This window comes from Oryctolagus cuniculus, chromosome 15 (assembly GCF_964237555.1).
Source record: "Oryctolagus cuniculus chromosome 15, mOryCun1.1, whole genome shotgun sequence".
Lineage (NCBI taxonomy): Eukaryota > Metazoa > Chordata > Mammalia > Lagomorpha > Leporidae > Oryctolagus > Oryctolagus cuniculus.
The window spans coordinates 25,856,386-25,877,085 of NC_091446.1; the positions used below are offsets into that span (position 1 = coordinate 25,856,386).

At 41.6% G+C, this 20,700-nt stretch overlaps 1 protein-coding gene across 3 annotated transcripts in view; it reads left to right on the forward strand.

Annotated features, from left to right (window-relative positions):
* CFAP43 (cilia and flagella associated protein 43) overlaps nucleotides 1–20,700 on the forward strand; it is a 121,855-nt gene that overhangs the window by 91,876 nt on the left and 9,279 nt on the right. For 2 of the 3 annotated variants that reach the window (XM_070057270.1, XM_002718726.5), the window contains 10 exons: nucleotides 1,177–1,266; nucleotides 1,494–1,574; nucleotides 2,147–2,272; nucleotides 5,761–5,880; nucleotides 9,097–9,204; nucleotides 12,289–12,375; nucleotides 12,988–13,076; nucleotides 15,721–15,934; nucleotides 16,973–17,085; nucleotides 18,042–18,201. In XM_070057270.1, the coding sequence (XP_069913371.1) occupies nucleotides 1,177–1,266; nucleotides 1,494–1,574; nucleotides 2,147–2,272; nucleotides 5,761–5,880; nucleotides 9,097–9,204; nucleotides 12,289–12,375; nucleotides 12,988–13,076; nucleotides 15,721–15,934; nucleotides 16,973–17,085; nucleotides 18,042–18,201 (1,188 nt within the window). The remainder of the gene's footprint in view (nucleotides 1–1,176; nucleotides 1,267–1,493; nucleotides 1,575–2,146; nucleotides 2,273–5,760; nucleotides 5,881–9,096; nucleotides 9,205–12,288; nucleotides 12,376–12,987; nucleotides 13,077–15,720; nucleotides 15,935–16,972; nucleotides 17,086–18,041; nucleotides 18,202–20,700) is intronic. The other variant, XM_070057269.1, reaches the window with a different exon arrangement.

The window sequence follows — 20,700 nt, forward strand, 5'->3', positions numbered from 1 at the left end:
CCCCCAAATGGCCACAACAGTCTCAGCTGGGCCAATCTGAAGCCAGGAGCCTGGATGTTCTTCCAGGTCTCCCATGTGGATGCAGGGGCCTAAGGACTTAGGCCATCTTCTACTGTTTTCCCAGGCCATAGCAGACAGCTGGATCAGAAGTGAAGCATCTGGAACTCGAACCGGCACCAATATGGGTTGCTGGCACTGCAGGCAGTGGCTTTACCTGTTAAGCCATAGCGCCAGCTCCTTTCTATTACTTTTTTTTTTTTTTTTTTTTTTTGACAGGCAGAGTGGACAGTGGGAGAGAGAGACAGAGAGAAAGGTCTTCCTTTGCCGTTGGGTCACCCTCCAATGGCTGCCACGGCTGGCGCGCTGTGGCCAGCGCACCGTGCTGATCCGATGGCAGGAGCCAGGTGCTTCTCCTGGTCTCCCATGGGGTGCAGGGCCCAAGCACTTGGGCCATCCTCCACTGCACTCCCTGGCCACAGCAGAGAGCTGGCCTGGAAGAGGGGCAACCGGGACAAGAATCCGGCACCCCGACCAGGACTAGAACCCAGTGTGCCGGCGCCACAGGTGGAGGATTAGCCTAGTAAGCTGCGGCGCCGGCCCGGCCTCTATTACTTCTAAACATCGTTGTTGTCTTTTGCCCTGAATGCTGTTGTGCATATTTGGGGGAGTAAAAGAATGATTCTCTCTCTTTCTCTCTCGTTCTCTCTCTCTCTCTCTTTCTCTCTCTCTCTCTCTCTCTTTCTCTGTCTCTCCCTTTCAACTGAATAAAATTAAATTTTAAAAAGCTCACAAGCCTCTCCTGCCTGCCAACCCCACCCTGTCCAGCTGTTCAATTCCTGGAATACCCCACACTCTTTTCCTCTTTGGACCCCATCCTTGATGATTTGACGTAGGTGACACTTCTCTGAACTCTCCTCTCCCCTGCTGGTCTCAGCCAGGTCCCTGTTAGAATCTCTTCCATGAAAGACACAATCAGAGATGATAGAGAAGCCAAGATCTATTTTTCCAACCCTCTCAGTTTAGACCTCATCTTCATTCCTCAGTAGGAAATAGTTTGCAGAATTTGAGCATTCCTTTTCATCCTTTGAATACTGCATAACTTTCCCCAAGTATGGAAGGAAAATTTGGTTTGAATTTTGGAGCAATAACTTCAGGGAATGACATTTTCTCTTTCAGATTAAAGCGCACAAGCATATTAAACCATGGCAAAAAGCCAAAGCAGAACTGACCGCGACCCGAGAAATGGAGCGCTGGCTTCAGACCCGGGTATGCAGTTTGCCTCACACACTGTCTAGGACTCCTTTCCTTTTGGGATACAGGGACACGTCAAGGCACTCGTCAGGGTCAGAGGTCACTCAAGCCTCAGTTGGCCTTTTCCTCCTCTTCCCCCATCCTAGAAGTGGTCCTCCTGACACTGGGTGGGGGGCTTCCCCGAGGCCCCCGCTGTGAGCTCTCTGCCTCAGCTGTCTTCTCCAGTCCTGGCTCTTTTGCAGAGCACCGACACAAGACGCCGAGCCCTAATGGACATGATGGGAGGCGTTCTGGAAGTCAAGAAGGAAGACATTTTGAAAATGGTGAGATGTCTGGCCAGCTTTTTGAAAAGTAGAATGGGGTTGAAAGAGCTACTTAAATTCTCCCATCTTTGTCCTGGATGAACCTGAGTTTTAGGAAGTCTACAATTCTTCTTAGTACTTTATAAACATGCCATATTAGGCAACTAATAAGAAACTTGAGATCACAGACCTGCCTTCCATTCTCACAAAAAGCAAACAAACGAACAAAAACAAGCATCACGGTGGTCTTGGTCCCAACAGAAGGCAGTGATACTGCTTTGTCTGTGATTCTGCACATACACCAGGAAATGTAGGTGATCCTGGCGCTCAGGTGTGGCTCTAACCATACGGACATCAACACCTATCACTGAGTCTTGTCCCCTGTGAGTCTGAGTATATCCCTAAATTCCACCTCACTTAAATCATAGGAAAATAGCTATAACATTTTTGGTTAAAGTGTCAGGTCCTTGTCCTTGCCAATGTGAAGGTTAAAGGTTTTTGTTTTTTCCTTTTTAACTAACGATAACTGAGGTTTTACTATACTGCTGTATTTAGGTCTGAACTCCAGTATGTGCTTCCCTTTATATCTTCAGGCAATTCCTCAGCCTGCTTTCATGGCAAAGCCTGATGCTGTGTGGACTGAAGAGGAAAGGAAACAATTCAAAGATTATGAGAAAAAAGTCAAGGAGTTAAATGAAGAAAGAGATAAGTATAGAAAGGTCAGAAGAACAAGCCACCAATATGACTTACATCTCCAGGCTTTGTTTCATTATCTTTTTAAAAGTTCCATATTTTCTCAGTGTCTTTAACAGCTTAATAACAGTGTTTCTGCTTCAATTCTCAACAGAATGTGGAGAAGTAGGTGGGGATCCATCTATAGGGAACAACGTGAAACAAAAAGGACATAGCACTGTGGTTTTTTTAAAAGTTCTAATTGGTTTCAACATTTCCCACATTGTTACAGTTCATTTGGTTCTTCATTCTATTTCAGTATTTAGTGAACCCCTATTATAGCACGATCAAGTCATTGCAAGGGAAGGCCGGTACTGTCTGCCTCTATTGCCGAATCCTCTTACTCGATTTCGGTCTCAAGGGAAGAATTTGCCGCACATACTTGGCAGCCCTAACTGGAGGATTTTGCAGTGCGGCTCTGATTTTTTTTTTCTCCTTCCATCATATAGAAATAGTCCGTATTAAAATTGCTGCCAACTGTAGTAGAAATGTAAAGGATGGTGGTATGCAGTCAACAAAATACCGTGTATTCTATGAGGAATACATACCATCCTTCGAGGCAGGACAGCTTGTCGCTTTGTAGTGGCTATGTCTCACAAACAGCTTATTTGTGCCTATTGTTAATTTATCTGTGCTTTTATTCACTGCTATTCTCCAAGATCATATCCATTTTAACCTGAGTTAGTAAGTACCTCCCTAGAAGGCAGTAATCCTGGAAGAAGCAAAGATTTCAAGCAAAGGAGTTAGGAAGTAGATGCCTAAGGAGTAAGGAAAGGATAGGGACCATTCAAGTGCACGTACTCCATGGTTTTGCAGTGTAGTATATTCCCGTGCCTCCACCAATTATAGCAGGGAACTGTTAAAGTGAAATCCTCTACTCCTTCCCCTACACTTGGGAAGCCCAGCTTTGCTTAACTCTGGTATTCTGCCTTCTCTGTACCAGTGCCCCTGCATTGGGTAAAGAGAATAAAAAAGAAAAGAAAAGAAAGAAAACTGGTTTCACTAAATTAGTGACCTCAGTCTCAGCTGGGCCCTCGGTGCTGCTCAGAGAAGCACCTCCCCTTCCCATTCCTCCCCACCCAGTGCTCTCACACTGGAATGTGAGGGCACAGACCCGTGGGGGATCTCATTTAAAATGCAGAATGGGATTCCGTCACTGTCATGCTCCTTGTTCTGGAGAGATGAAGAGACCCCAAGATCATGCCTGCTAACAAGCACTCAGGTGGAACAGCTCCTGCTGGGCAACAGTATCCCCAAGGACCATTTCACACCTGCTCCTCTGTCCTTGGACTGTGAACACCTGAGACCCATGCACACCCACATTGATTTCTATTTCATTGAGAGAAGAGAAGTAACTAGAGGAGATTTTCCTTCCTCTTGAACTGCCGATCTACTGCTCACCAACAATAATCCCTGTGGCATCTCCCTGCCTTTCCATTTGTTATGGATGGAATGGCCTTGCGTTCATCCAAGCCTGGTCCGTCAGTGCTGTCCCATCTCACCGGCTCAGTGTCATTACCCATCAGCTTACCTCTCTTTTTCGTTCATCAGTTTTTGCCTCTCTACTGGCGTCTTCCCATGAACATAGACATATGTTAGAATCATATATCTCTTACATGATGTACACAATTTAAGCACTTCTCATCTTAGCAAAAAATATTCCTTTGAACAGGATACTGGAGTCTTCCTGAACTTGGGATTTTACTTTTCTTTTTTTTTTTTTTTTTTTTTTTTTTTGACAGGCAGAGTGGACAGTGAGAGAGAGAGACAGAGAGAAAGGTCTTCCTTTTGCCGTTGGTTCACCCTCCAATGGCCGCCGCGGCTGGCACACTGCGGCCAGCGCACCGCACTGATCTGATGGCAGGAGCCAGGAGCCAGGTGCTTTTCCTGGTCTCCCATGGGGTGCAGGGTCCAAGCACCTGGGCCATCCTCCACTGCACTCCCGGGCCACAGCAGAGAGCTGGCCTGGAAGAGGGGCAGCCGGGACAGAATCCGGCGCCCCAACCGGGACTAGAACTCGGTGTGCCGGCGCCGCTAGGCGGAGGACTAGCCTAGTGAGCCGCGGCGCCGGCCAGGATTTTACTTTTCAAAATAAAAGAAAAAGAAAAAAAAAACAGCCAACCGCCTAAGTATCCACTTTTCCCTTGATCTACTACTCAATGTCTCTGTTCCTCTTTCCAGCACAATTCAAGAAAATCCAATTTCATTTTCTTCAATTTCTCTTCTCAATGAAAAAAATTATAACAGAAAATGTCAAACATTTGTAAAAGTAGAGGTAATAGAATGATACTTCATCCAGCCTCAACAAATTTCTACTCATAGCCAATCTTGTTTCTTTTTATATTTCTACTTGCTTCGTATTTCTACTCCCTAACACTGAGTGATTTTTCTACCAATATTTATCTTAGATTTATTCAAATGTACAGAAATGGACTTTACCATGCCTATGAGAGAGTGATAGAGATTATTTTAAGCAAATTGACCCTGAAATATGCTTTTTCTATTTGTTTGATTGTAATATTTCCTTCTTGGTTAATTATTGCCTTTGGATGGCATGTCTCCTTGCATTATAAGACTCCATACCTTTTGCTAACCCTCCTTCTCCATCATTTCTCTGGAGTCAGTCTCTTTCTTAAACCAGTATGGAAAAAACTGGGTTTTTAAAATAAACTTAATATCATCATAGTAACAATTGGTTCAAGGAAGAGCCATCAAGTGTTCAAGCCAGTGTATAAAAGAGTGGTGGTTGGGGTGGAGGGGTGGGGGACAAGATATTTATGTGGTCTGAAGTCTTTTCCCATGGATTAATTACAAATGGAAAAATGGTAACTTTACAATGGAGAAACTGGCAGACACCACTTAGCCAAGTGATCCCTAATAACATCATCGATGATGAAACAAACCAACACCATGTGATCATTCTTTCTCCAGCCTAGCTCTATGTCTGGGTGGAATTAAAAATAAAACCATGCAATAAGATCTCTTCCCCTAATAGGGAATTGTTTGGAGACATAAAATATACAGAAAGCAAGAGAGGAAAAATATGTATAGGTTCACTTCTTATTTCCTTAAAATTAAAAAAAAATCAATGAAAATGTGTTCAGAGCTAGAAAAAAAATATTTTTTAGGGCCAACTTGTGTACCTGGAAATTACTGTGCTAAATGGAGAGTCCAAATTTCCTGGAAAGATTTGATGCAATTTGTTTTACTCTGCCTACTTTTGCCTGCATCATTAGCCATGATTAGTGGATTTTAAGCTTTTATTTTGCAATGTATCATTTTTTAAAGCAAAAGTCTCAGACACACATTATATTAAACAGATCCAAGTGGAGTATCTCTGGTTGAAGGGGCCCAGGGCCCAGAACACCTCACAAGGTATATCCTCCACCTGCCCCACCTTGTGGCACAATGCAGACCCTCCCCTGGAAGCATGTAATAGCCCTACATACTAACTTTACTATTGCCTTCCTTTCAGTCATTGGAAACAGAATTGAAGAAGCTTCAAAACTCTATTCAAGAAAGCACACAGAATTTTGATGACCATCTGAAAAAACTCTTTGAAAAGAGAGTCAAAGCAGAGATGGTTGTGAATCAGGTAAATAAAAGCTAAATTTATACAATTTTAAAAGACCAGAGCCTTTCCCTGCATGCACTGGGCCCTTTTTTCCTCTCTGGTCTCATCTTCTGCCCCCTGCCCCATCACTTCCCACACTTCTTTTTCTGGTGCCTTGAGAACACCCAGTACCCAGTACTCTACTTCCTCAAGACTCCACTAGAAATAATCTCTACCAACTTCTTTGACTCCTGGATGGTATCTATTCAGCTTTCAGATCCCAGCTTAAAACTCAGTTTCTCAGGTGAGATTATATCTTCCTATTATATGCTGTTCTTTTCCTCTCTACCACGTGTTGCAGCTGAATTTTAATGTATGTGAGATTATTTTTAATATTTCCAAGACTATAAGTTCTATAAAGGAAAGGAGAAAGTCTGTCTCAAGGGCTTGTTTCATAGTATAAAGATACTCCAAAAAGTTTATGGAAAAAATGGAATTAAAAGTTAAGTTTATTTTAGTTAAAAAATATTTGAAATTCATGCATACTTTTTCATAATACACATATTTCATGAACTTTTTGAAAATACCTCCTCATATAGGTTTAGTGAATGAATAAGCCTCATGCCTAAAAGGTCATATATATAAAAAATCCAGCTTAATTTTATCCAGCAGTAGGAATATAAATGAAGTATGAAGTCACTAGAAACAAGAAGATGAAGGAATGATGCCTTTAAATTCTGAGGCTAAATTACTTCTCAAATTGGAAGACACACCCAGTCAAACTATTGATTGAGTTTAAGAAAAAATAATGGCATTTTGGAAAATATAAGGTCTCTTTCCAAAATTTACATGCACTCATTCTTGGAAAGCTATTGAAAGATGTGTTTCACCAAGGCATATGGTCAACCAAAAAGATGATGCAATGGTGGAAAGTTAGGAAGGGAACCTCTGGGACAAAGGCTGTGTCCTCAGGGTTCCAACAGGAATGGTAAATTTGAAGAGTGACATTTAATAGAATTTAATGAAAGGACAGAGTTAGGGAAAACAACAAAGAATGTTGAAACAATAGGAGGCCAATCGCAGTTTCCATAGCTCACAAGGCAAGGGAAGAAACCTGCTCCCAGAAACCAGTACAACATGTAGCCATGGGCAGGAGCTGCTTCTTGAGAGTTGCTGCCATTGATTGAATGCAACTATGGTCTGGCGGGGAATGTGGTATCTGAATATAATGAGAGTGAGGGGGGAGATGGGCAATGAGTGCTCCAGGATTAGTCATGATAACACGAAGTGGAAGCAATCCAGTGTCTAACAGGTATGAGTGGATGAACAAAATATGGTTTATTTATAAAACAGAATTTTACTCAGCATTAAGAAAAACAAAGCACTAATACATGCTACAACATGGGTGAACCATGAAAAATAGGCTGAGTGAAAGAAGCTAGATACCCAAGACCACAAGTTCTATGATATGTCCAGAATGGGCACATCTACAGAAACAGAATGTAGATGAGTGTTTGCTTTGAGGGGATGGAGAAGGCTACTGGAAAGTGTGGGGGGAAATAGGAAATGACTGGGAAAGGGCTTCTTTTCAGAGTCATGAAATGTTCTAAAATTATGGTGAACATATGAAAATATATGAAAGTATGAGAACATATGAAAGCATATGAGAACATATGAAAAACCATTGAAATACATACTCTGAATTGCATGACAAGTGCATTTTATATTGACAAAGCTATTTTTTAAAAATACTTCGAATATTTTGTCATACAAGATAATGAGGAAACTATGAGACTACTGGGTAAGATCAGAAGGACTCAGGAGCTAACCTCCAACACCTCCGCTAAAAAGATAATTTAAGATGCAAAATATTGTAATAATTGCAATTAACTGAAACCTATCAAGTTTATTTAAATTCATGAATATGTGATATTTTGAAAAGAAAAATGCCTATCAGTCAGCAGTTTATCATCTAAACACTAATAAAAGGAATGCATCAAGTATACTTTATACTTTCTTTCCTATACAAACTGTACCACTGCGTAATCAATAGTTGATAAGAAGAAGCAAATATTTATAAAAGTGTTTAACTTAATAAGTGAAAATGGAAAATAGAAATAAATTTGTCACTATTTTACAGCTCTCAATGGATTAATGGGCCTGGGCATTGTATATGTACAGCTGCAAACATCACAGAATGAAACACAGCCAGATAGTAAGGTTCTCCTGCCCAAGAACACAGTTTTATCCCGGGATCAACCCTGGGTGTCATCAGGCCTCTGGATTAGCTCCTGGTTTTCAGGGATCCCCAAGGCTGAAGGAGCCTGACAGCTCTGCCATGCATATGCAGTCAGTAAAGCACAGACTAGGCAGAACCGTGAGGTGACTGATGATCACAAATAAATGAGAGAAAGCAAGGAATGGAAGGGAACATGAAAATTACAAAAGATGTAAAGACATGACAACATTTCTTTTTTAATGAACAAGTTATACAGTTCCTAGGTGTACACACTTGGGTAACAAAACTACAAAGATGCGGGCCAGCGCCATGGTTCACTTGGTTAATCCTCCGCCTGCGGTACCAGTATCCCATATGGGCGCCGGGTTCTAGTCCCGGTTGCTCCTCTTCCAGTCCAGCTCTCTGCTGTGGCCCAGGAGAGCAGTGGAGGAGCCCAAGTGCTTGGGCTCCTGTACCCACATGGGAGACCAGGAAGAAGCACCCAGCTCCTGGCTTCGGATCGGTGGCAGCCATTTGGGGAGTGAACCAATGGAAGGAAGACCTTTCTCTCCGTCTCTCTCTCACTGTCTACTCTACCTGTCAACAACAACAACAAAAACTACAAAGAAACACAAGGAAATTATTACTGTAAAAATCAGGACAGTGGTTAGTATTAGAGTTGAGATTTTGATGGGGACACCTAGAAGAAATTTCTGTGGTGGCAAAGTTTTCCTGCTTGAATTATGTGGTGATAACAAGAGTGTTTCCCATTATAGTTCTTTAAACTACATGTTCATGTTAAGTATTTTATGTATCTGTACTTTACCTTATAGTGAAATGATGAAAAAGGTAAAATAACTGAACAATTAAGAGTCTACCCATAGACTACTCTATTTTAAAAAGATTTCTCATACTTCTATGCCGTAAACTTGATTGATCAGTGCTGAGTCTGTAACTGGTAACAGAAAATTCTTCTCAGGTGAGAACACAGATCATTTCTCACACCAACTCCTTTTTGATTTTTTAAAATATTTCCACAGGAGGAATTGAAAATAAGTAACCTTGTTTTCTCTTTGCTGTTGGATGAAGAATTAAGCTACAGAGAAACATTCTTGAACAACTATCTCACCAGGAAACAGGAGGAGAAAGTAAGCGTGCAGTCTGAGCGTGGGTGGTAGCAGTGGCATCAGGCAAGGCATGATTTTATATTTTGGCAGGATTGGAATTTGTGTCACAACATTCCTTTCCTATGCTTTAGGAGTTGCACTCTGGCATCTTGCTGAGGTTTCTGTCCCTATCACTTGAACTTCTTGGCTGGAAAGCAGCACCAGTTAGGCTGACAAGTGGCCAGCATCCTTCTGGGAGGGAGGGGAAAATAGGGAGGTGAGACACGTGATGGCATTACTGTGGTTTCTCTCCCACTTGTGTGGTGTCACATACCTGAATGTAAGTGCTGACAGATGAGCTCCTTATTAAACAACGGTGACTTGATCAGCCCTTGCCCTGACTGTTGATGAACAACTTAATACGTTATCCCTCTTAGTATTTTTTTTCGTTTGTTCTAATTAATACTTTTGGTTGAATACTGTAATCAATACACAATTCTTCTTAAGTACTGAAACTTAACTGAAAAGTGAAGGCTGTTAAATATAAGAGTGGGAATAAGAGAGGGAAGAGATGTGCAATTCGGGACATGCTCAAGCTGACTTACCTCAAACGGTAGAGTTAGAAACATACCAGGGGATTCGAATTCAATCCCATCGAGGTGGCATGTACCAATGCCATCTCACTAGTCCCAGTGATCAATTTCTGTTCACAATTGATCATAATGATAGGACTAAGAACCAAAGGGATCACATAAACAAGAATAGTGTCTGCAAATACTAGCTGATAGAATCAAAAAGGGAGAGAAGATCCAACATGGGAAGTGAGATACTCAGCAGACCCATAGAATGGCAAATGTCCTAACAGCACTCTGGCCTCATAATCAGCCCTTAAGGCATGCGGATCCGGCTGAAATGCCCATGAGAGTATTTCAGGCATGGAAAGCCAAGACACTCTGACAAAAAAAAAAAAAAAAAATGACCTAAATGAAAGATCTCCGTGAGTGAGATCCCAGTGGAAAGAACAGGTTATCCAAGAAGGAGGTACCTTTCTCTGAAGGGAGGAGAGAACTTCCACTCTGACTACGACCTTGTCTAAATATGATCAGAGTCAGTGAACTCAAAAGGCTTCCATAGCCTTGGCAACTCATGACAAGAGCCTAGGGTGATTACTGATGCCATAAACAGGAGTGTCAATTTGTTAAGTCAACAACAGGAGTCACTGTGTACTAACTCCTCATGTAGGATCTCTGTCCTTAATGTGCTGTACATTGTGATTTAATGCTATAACTAATACTCAAACAGTATTTTTCACTTTGTGTTTCTATGTGGGTGCAAACTGATGAAATCTTTACTTAATATATGCTAAACTGATCTGTATATAAAGAGAATTGAAAATGAATCTTGATGTGAATGGAAGGGAGAGGGAGTGGGAAAGGGGAGGGTTGTGGGTGGGAGGGAAGTTATGGGGGGGGAAGCCATTGTAATCCATAAGCTGTACTTTGGAAATTTATATTCGTTAAATAAAAGTTAAAAAAATTAAAAAATTTATAAAGAAAAGAGGCTTACTAACTCATGTACTCACGTTTTGGATGCTAAAATTCCAAATGGCATGGCACAGGGTCTTGCAAGTGTACCCTTGTAGATGCATCACCTGGCCAATAGCCATGGGTGGGAACAAGGGGTCACATCTCAGCTAGGAAGCCAGAGATACTGGGTGGGGCTACACTCAGGCTTTTATAACAAGAGAACTAACTAGGCTGCCATAAAAAATACCTTAATCCTTTTCTAGGGTGTACCCCCAATTTACCAAAAGACCTCCCACCCAGCCCCACCTCTTAAAGGTTCCACCTCCCAACACTGCCACACTGAAGACCACACTTCTAGCACAGGGACCCTTGAGTATGAAATACTACATCCATACCATAACATCACGCCAAAGGAGAATAAGCAGAGACCATCCAAAGTTTGGCATAGCAACGAATCAGCCATCATCACCTACTTATGGCAGAGACTCAAAGGAACAAAGAAATGGGAAAGCTTTCTAATAACAAAAAAGTGGACTTAAGATATGCCTTGGTTGGAAGTTGGAGGCAAACCAGTTAGAAGGAGGGCAACCCATATGGTTGCTTTAGTGGGGGGTATCTGGCTCTCTCTGTATGGTTCTACGTTGGGAATGGGGGCAAGAGTTTCAGAAGCTGGCAGGTAGTGGCCAAGTCCTGACCACTCGGGAGTGCCCGGGTTGTGGCTTAGCCTTCATGCTGGTTACTGCTGAAGGGCGAGGTTGCGGTTCTGTTTTCCCATGTAGTCCATTTGCTGTACACATGTTCAGTCTCTCAGGAGCCAAGTCCATGTGACTCCCCATGGAGTGGAGCCTGTTCGCTTTCATTATCCACACCACCCTGCCAGGAGTGCATCGTGCTCTGGACAAACTTGCGCATTCATACACAAAGCTGGCTGTACTTAGAGACAGGTGTCTGGGTGATGTTCTCTCTGAGCCTTATCGGTTCACTTTCTTTTGTAAGTGTTTTATTTTAAGGTGTTTTTTTTTTTTTTTTTTTTTTTTTTTTTTTTTTTTTTTTTTTTTTTTTACTTAATGAATACAAATTTCTTATGTACAGCTTTTAGGAATATAGTGTTTGTGCCGGCGCCATGGCTCAATAGGTTAATCCTCCACCTGAGGTACTGGCACCCCAGGTTCTAGTCCCAGTCGGGGCGCCGGATTCTGTCCCAGTTGCTCCTCTTCCAGTCCAGCTCTCTGCTGTGGCCCAGGAGTGCAGTAGAAGATGGCCCAAGTCCTTGGACCCTGCACCCACATGGAGACCAGGAGAAGCACCTGGCTCCTGGCTTCAGATCAGCATGGTGCGCCGGCCGCAGCGGCCATTGCGGGGTGAACCAACGGAAAAAGGAAGACCTTTCTCTCTGTCTTTCTCTCTCACTGTCCACTCTGCCTGTCCAAAAAAAAAAATATATATATATATATAGTGTTTGTAAATGTTTTCTGTAATGAATATTTTACTGAAACATTCATCAGGTACTAGGAAAGTCCCTGTTCTAAAGTTTCCCCAATTTTTCTGTTTATTGTGAAAAGTTTCAAGTTCTGATCAACCTTTCCTGGTGTTCTTACAGAGCCAGGCTTCAGAAGCCATCCGGAAAGCCAGAGAAGAACTGGATATGTGCAAGGAGCACTACGACAACCTGCTGGCAGAGGACAAGGTGAGGGTCACTGTCTCACATACCCAACCAGGCAGTAGGTTTGTTGCTGCCTGAACTTGGGGAGGATTCAAGGGAATATGAGTTTTAACTTCCTCATAGATTTTCCTCCTGTAGTTCTGAGTTATGGATGAACCTCGTTCAGTGCCACAGTATGCTACTGAAAATCCCTAAGTAAAATGAATTTTTATACATCTATTTGCTTTAAGTTTTCTCTTACACAAAAATTAGGAGACCATCCAGCGTTTAGGGCTTTTCAGCCTTCAGGTTGCAGACCCCGTTGTTAGTCATAAAATCAACCAGCTGTTTTATAATGGAAAACAATAGGAGAGACCGGCATAGAGAAGATGGATGGAATGGAAAATAACAGGTTGGAGTACCCTGAGTGTTTTGGGAAACTGGCTGATTTGTAAGACCCCTCATATGAAATAACATTTTTAATACAGTGAGGTGATACCTATCAAAACAAATCTTTGCACAGTGAGAGGTCACTAACAACTCTTCTGTAGTATATGTAAAGTACGTTTTCCTAGAGTTTTCAAAGGTTACGGTCAGTATTTTGTATGAGACCTGTGAACAGAGTTGCAATCCCAGCAGTGATACATTTGTCCTTAGGTTCTAGATCGCAGCTTTAAAAAGGAATTTTCCGAGATCCCCAGCCATCAAGTGGACATACTCTACAAACTTTTTAAACGCCGTCCAAGGTTGGTTTCTCCTGTGCCCTTTTGTTTCTGAGTAGGAAAAGGTTTGTAAATGAAGAGGAGTGTTACTTGATTTCAACTTCTTGTTCTCAAGTAAATGGAAGTATTCAGGGTTATATTCTCTTCTTATAGGTGAAAACGTGAAAACGTTAGTCTTGGTCATAATTTGGTATTTTTTGAGATTATGCTTATATTTTAAGATAGGAAATTAAGTATAATGATTTATTTTCATTATTTAAAAATAGGGAATCAGATGTTGAACATAGTGATTAAAGTGCTGCTTGGAGTGTCAGCTCATACCCTGTGTATGACTGCATTTCACTCCCAGTTCCAGCTGCCTGCTGATGTGCACTCTGGAGCGTGGCAGGTGATGGCTTAATTACTTGGATCCCTATCACCCACATGGAAAACCTGGACTGAGTTTTTGGCTACCGGCTTCACCTGGCCTAGCCTTGGCAGTGGTGGGCATTGGGGAGTGAACCAGCAGATGGAAGATCTCTGTCTGTCTCTCTGCCTTTCAAATAAATAAGATAAAAAATAGTTAAGTATCCACGTAAGCATAGTATCATTGTAGGTTCTATTTTCTACATGAAAGGAATTCCTCTTAAGTACAGATGGCTTCAGATTTGTAAGCAGTATTTCTCAAAATGTGTCTCAACAAATTTTAGCCCTTTATGGTACGAATTGGATTTACACAAAGTAAGCTCCTAGAACTAAGTAAGTCTGGGGGGAAGCCAGGTTAAAAAACAAACTAAAAGGATGTGCAGCTTCTGTGTCTCAGACCTTCTCAGGACTTGTGGCCTTTTGAATCTCTAAGTATAAGAATGGAAGAAGCAGGTATTTTTTCAAATTTGTTTGACCACAAATCACTTTTCCTGAAGAATCTCATGTGACTGTGCTCAAGACAAAGTTTGAAAAATACCAGTTTAGGAGCCAGTACTGTGGCTTAGTGGGTTAAAGACCTGGCCTGCAGCACCCACATCCCATATGGGCGCCAGTTCGAGTCCTAGCTGTTCGCTTCCAATCCAGCTCCCTGCTAATGGGCCTGGGAAGGCAGTGGAAGACCACCCAAGTACCTGGGCCTCTGTACCATGTGGGAGACCTGGAAGAAGCTCCTGGCTCCTGGCTTTAGCCCAGCTCAGTCCTGGCTGTTGTGGCCATTTGGGTAGTAAACCAGTGGGTAGATCTCTCTGTCTCTCCTCTCTCTTTCTCTAACTCTGTCTTTCAAACAAGTAAATAAATCTTTTAAAAAATAGAAAAGAAAAATGCCAGTTTAAATGGCTGAAAAAATTATCAAAAAATTTCAAAAATATCTGTTATTCTGAGAGTATAAAAAGAATTAGATTTTTGTTGATTTCCAACATTGTAAATTCACATTTTCATAATTTTTGATCCAATGTAATTTAGAAATCATGGAGTTTGTCACAAAGGTGTAGGTTAATTTGTGTCTGAAGTACAATCTCATTTTCTCACCTTTGAAAGGTTATGTGCAACCTTGAGTATTTAACCTAAAACATGCTCTTGTCTTAAGAGTGAGTTATAATAAGCCCAAGCACATATCTTTCCCTGTGAATAAAGACTTGTGAGCTACTAAATATTAGGAGGCAGCAGTGGGAAGCGCACAAGCTTTGTTGTCAAACAGAATCAGCTTTAAATCCCGACTCCACCATCTGTCAACCCATGGACTTGGGCTGGTATCTTGTCTGAGAGCCCAGCTTTGCTCCTCCGGAGAACGGGACTGACTGATAGTATTAAGCTCACCACGCACATTTCAGCAGTTAGTGCCCGGCCAAAATTTTGCACCCTTCTTCCCTACCCAGCCATCTCCCAGGAAAACAAAAGTAATCTAGAAGTGCAGGAGGAAAGAGACGATGCCCCAGCTTCACATACATCTAAACATATTTAGTGCCTGCCCACCTCCCAGTAGGGGACCAGCACAGGAGGTGTGAAGCTGACGCAGGAACACTCCCTTCTCCCCAGCGCTTGTTTGCCTGCCTACATGGACGGAGATGTTGCCCAGCGCAAGTCAAGCTGCCAGAGCTGCCAACAGGGATGTGTGTGGTCAGCCAGGGTCGTATCTGGGGAATCTAGAGAGTATGAAAAAGGACAAAGTATGTGCCTTTGTCTTGGGAATAGTCCACCCACCAACCCTCGAAAGTCAAAAGATAGTGCTGTACAACATGTTGTGCCTAGGCTGAGGGTCTTATTTAACAGTGATGTTTGTTTGTTTTTTTTTTTTTTTTTTTTTTTTTTTTTTTTTTTTGATAGGCAGAGTGGACAGTGAGAGAGAGAGACAGAGAGAGAAAGGTCTTCCTTTGCCGCTGGTTCACCCTCCAATGGCCGCCGCTGCAGCCAGCGCACCGCGCTGATCCTGGCAGGAGCCAGGAGCCAGGTGCTTTTCCTGGTCTCCCATGGGGTGCAGGGCCCAAGCACCTGGGCCATCCTCCACTGCACTCCCTGGCCATAGCAGAGAGCTGGCCTGGAAGAGGGGCAACCGGGACAGAATCCGGCGCCCCGACCGGGACTAGAACCCGGTGTGCCGGCGCCGCAAGGTGGAGGATTAGCCTATTGAGCCACGGCGCCGGCCCAACAGTGATGTTTTTTTGTGAGAAGGGACAGGCTGATGGGCTTTTCTTGGTAAAAACAGGATTCACAAACAGAAGCCTCATTCAGATACAGCCAGTATCGTCCCTTTTGGAGAACGACCAGGATCTGCCAAGTTGAATAAGGAACACTTAGCCCAGTTAATGAAAGCCATGGATGAGTTGGACAATATTACTAACATGCCAGAAGGCTTGGACCCCTTGGTCTGGGATCATTTCTGCATAACAAGACGAGCAAAAGTGGAAAATGAACAGAAGGTATATAATAACAATTTAATTTAATTTGTTTTTAGTGTACTATTATAGAATATATAGTTTATGTTGGTCAATACATCTAGAAAAGCTCATTATTTAGGTTTTCCTCATAAGGTAGTAGTTGATAATGTAATAAAATAATGAAATAGAATGTTGATTTTGGTGCTATTGAGAGCTAAGAATAGTCTTGTGCTTATAGTCCCATGTGGTCCAAAATACTGGCTAATAGCCCATTGTTGTTATTCTGTACTTGAAATAAATGTGACCAGTCCTGATTGAGATGGGATGTCAGTGGAAAAGACACAAAAACTTAGAAGATTTAATATGAATAAAACTGGAAAATATCAGTAATATTTATATAAAATAGATTACAGGTTGAAATAATAATATTTCACATATATCAGTAAAATTGAGTTTATCAGTTTCATTACACTTTCTGTAGTGTAGCTACTACAAAACTTAAAATTACATACACGTTTCACTTTGTTTCTCTTGGACATCGCTTTTGTAGATGGCCTTATTTGCACAGATTAGAATTATATGTAGCTCAGCAGAACTATTCTAATATTCCTAGAATAGAAAAAACGCAGCAAAGGGTAAGAATTTGAGAGTGTATGTATTTGGAAAAACACCCATTTTTCTCTGTTGTTTATTAATCACTCTCTGCCTTACTTCCCCTATATCCTCTAAATTCAGTGCCGCATGTATCAGGCTGGTCTGTTTTTGTTAAAGTATCTGTGATCTTTGTAAATTCATCAGAAGTGACCAGAGAAAATTTTAAAATGAGATTCAAGAAAAATCCTAGTTTCCTGCATACTTGATTTTCAGCAATTTATAAAATGTAATGTAATATAATTCTTCAGATCATGTATAGAATGTAACATGTAAGCTTTAGATACATAAAAGCAGGAATTTAAACTATAATTAATCTCTTAGAAAGATGGGCTTGTGAAGATCTTGTAACAGCAAAATTAAAAGATTTATGTTTTCTAACCTTGAAACTGCCTGGGTTCTGAGCTGTTTGTGGTTCGATCTGTTTAGGTGAAGCAGAAAGCAGCTGGCTTAGTGGAAATGGCAGCTTTCCTCCGGAGAAGAGTGGAGGATGATGAGAGGGTGCAACAGGATATCGAGAGGGTGTTCCACGAACTCGTTCTGTAATTTGAACCTTTCATTCACGCTGGGCTGTGCCCTGGTGGGAGGGGGAGGATGTCCGCTGACCAGCTGGCAGCTCGTACAGATGTAGCTGCATCGGGCCAGCACTGGGCTTTGGAATTTCTGTTTGAAACAGTGCAGTTCGTGAGGTAAGAACTTGGTTCAGGATGGAACTTTGCACATGCTCCATTTCTCTTATTACAAATAAGCAGGTTTTAGAAAAAGAATTTTTTTTTTTAAGATTTGCCCCTTCCATGAAAAAATAAGAATGTGTTTCTGCCTGAAAGTCCTTCTGAGTCAAGTCCCATCCACTGGCAGCTTGGAAAATTAAAGAGGTTTCCCAGCAGTTCCCACCTGGGCTCCCTCCAGCCAGCTAAGCCGTTTTCAGGGGAGTTTGTTGTTCCTCACTGGATGATTCAAGTGCCCTTTTGAAGTCTTGCTTCACTTTTTGGCCATAGGGATAGCCACATAGATAATTACTTCTCTGATGTTTCCAAATTCAGTATCATACATCATTTTCAGATCTAGGCTACAGGGAGGAATATGAATCACACAGAAATAGATTTAATAAGTAGCATCAGATTAAATATCATTGCTATGTTATCAGAAATAAAAAAATAAGGTGAGAACCATAATAGATTTGTCATTTAGTGGCAACTGTTTTCTTCAAATTCACTCTTATTGCAATCAAAATGATATAATCTTAATTCTAAAGTAAGATCTTATGACTGAATTTCTGTGTATACCATTGTTTGAACAACTCAAATGCAATTCTGTGTCAATGAGAAGAGATATCAGATAGACCTCCCGGAAAGCTCATCAAAGGGAAAAAACTCTGCTCACTCGTCTCCAGCATGTTTTCCTTAAGCTGATTTGAATTTTATAGTCCCAGATAACAGGTGAAATTTGAAATAGAAATGTATTACAACTACTTGCTTTGAAGTCTTTTTCAATTCAGATTACAGGATGAGAAAGTAAGATTCCAGTTGGACTTGATGATCCAAATTCTTCTTAAACAAGGACAAGTAGAACTGGAGAACTTCCAGCTAATACTGGAATACTCTGATGCAATTCTCATCAATAAGAACATAATTGAAGACTTGAATTCTGTGATTCGGGTAATTATATGTTGTTAAAGAGAAAAGGACAATCTGTTGCCTGATGCATCAGATATTTTACATTATCCTTCTGTTTCCATAAGTAATTTAAATTAAAAGGGAGAGAGGAAGAGAGAGAGAGATCTTCCATTTGTCCCAAATGGCCACAAAAGCTAGGTCTGGGCCTGGCCAAAGCCAGAAGTCTGAAATTCCATCCAGGTCTCCCACATGGGTGTCAGGTCTCAAGTGCTTGGGCCATCTTCTGCTGCCTTCCCATATGCATTAGCAGGGAGCTAAATCAGAAGCTGAACAACCAGAACTCAAACCAGTGCCCCAGTATGGGATGCCAGCATTACAAGTGGCAACTTAACTCACTGTGCCACAATGCTGGCCCTACCTTAGCAATATATTAAAAATTTCAGAACTGGTGTTTTGGTGCAGCAGATTGGATGGCTGCATTTAACACCAGCATCCCATATGAGCATCGATTGGAGTCCCAGCTGTTCCACTTTCTTTTTCTTTCTTTCTTTCTTTCTTTTTTTTTTTTTTTTTTTTTTTGACAGGCAGAGTGGACAGTGAGAGAGAGAGACAGAGAGAAAGGGCTTCCTTTTCTGTTGGTTCACCCCCCAGTGGCTGCTGCAGCCGGCACGCTGTGGTCAGAACACCACACTGATCCGAAGCCAGGAGCCAGGTGCTTCTCCTGGTCTCCCATGCGGGTGCAGGGCTCAAGGACTTGGGCTATCCTCCACTGCACTCCCGGGCCACAGCAGAGAGCTGGACTGGAAGAGGAGCAACCAGGACAGAATCTGGTGCCCAGACCAGGACTAGATCCCGGGGTGCCGGCACCGCAGGCAGAGGATTAGCCTATTGAGCTGCGGCACCAGCCAGCTATTCCACTCTCAATCCAGCTCCCTGCCAGTGTGTCTGACAAAGCAACAGAACATGGCCCAAGTACCTAGGCCCCTGCCACCCATGTAAGAAACCTGGATGGAGTTCCAGACTCCTGATTTCATCCTGGCCAAACTCTGGCCATTGTGATCATCTGGGAAGTGAACCAATGTATGGAATATCTCTGTCTCTGTCTCACCCTCTCAAACAAATACATAGGTCTTAAAAAAATAAGTTTAGGGGCTATCATTGTGGTGCAGCAGGTCAAACTTCTTCCTATAATGCTGGCAAAGAAAAAAAAATTGTGAATGTTGAACCATCCCTGCTTATCATGGATAAATCCCACTTGGTCTGGGTGGCTGATCTTTCTGATGTGTTGTTGGATTCAATTGTCTAGTATTTTGTTGAGAATTTTTACATCTGTGTTCATCAGGGAAATTGGTCTATAGTTCTCTTTCTCTGTTGCATCTTTCTCAGGTTTAGGAATTAAGGTGATGTTGGTTTCACAGAAGGAGTTTGGGAGGATTCCCTCCCTTTCAACTGTTTTGAATAGCTTGAGAATAATTGGAGTTAGTTCTTCCTTAAATGTCTGGTAGAAGTCAGCAGTGAAGCCATCCATTCCTGGGCTTTTCTTTGTTGGGTCTTTATTACTGATTCAGTTTCCATGTAGGTAATGGGTCTGTTTTGGTTTTCTATGTCTTCATGGCTGAATTTAGGTACGTTGTATCTGTCCAGGAATCTATTCATTTATTCTAGGTTTCCCAGTTTGTTGGCATACAGCTCTTTGTAGTAATTTCTGATAACTTTTTATTTCTATGGTGTCTGTTGTTACATTCCCTTTTTCATATCTAATTTTATTGATTTGGGTCTTCTCTCTCCTTTTTTTGATTAGTTGGGCCAATGGTGTGTCCATTTTGTTTATTTTTTCAAACAACCAGCTCTTTTTTTTTTTTTTTTTTTTTTTTGCTGATCTTTTGTATTGTTTTTTGGGATTCTATTTTGTTGATTTCTTCTTTAATTTTAATTATTTCTTTTCTCCTACTAGTTTTGGGTTTTGTTTGCTGCTGTTTTTCTAGGTCCTTGAGATGCATTGATAGCTCATTTATTTGGTGTCTTTCCAATTCCTTGATGTAGGTACCAGTTGCTGTAAACTTTCCTCTTAACACTGCTTTTGCTGTATCCCATAAATTTTGATATGTTGTATTGTCATCTTCATTTGTCTCCAGAAATTTTTTGATTTCTCTTTTGATTTCTTCTGTGACCCACTGTTCATTCAGCAGCATGTTGTTCAGTCTCCATGTTTTTGCATATGTTCTGGAGATTCCTGAGTTGCTGATTTCCAGCTTCATTCCATTGTGGTCCGAGAAGATACATAGTATGATTTCGGTTGTTTTTTTTTTTAATTTCCTGAGATTTGCTTTATGGCCTAGTATGTGATCAGTCCTAGAGAAAGTTCCCTGCACTGGTGAGAAGAATGTGTATTCTGCAACTGTAGAGTGAAAAGTTCTGTAGATATGTTAGGTCCATTTGGTCTATAATGTCGACTAAATCTGCTGTTACCTTGCTGATTTTCTAGTGGTCAATCTGTCCATTGCTGAAAGTGGGGTATTCAAATCCCCCATTACTATTGCA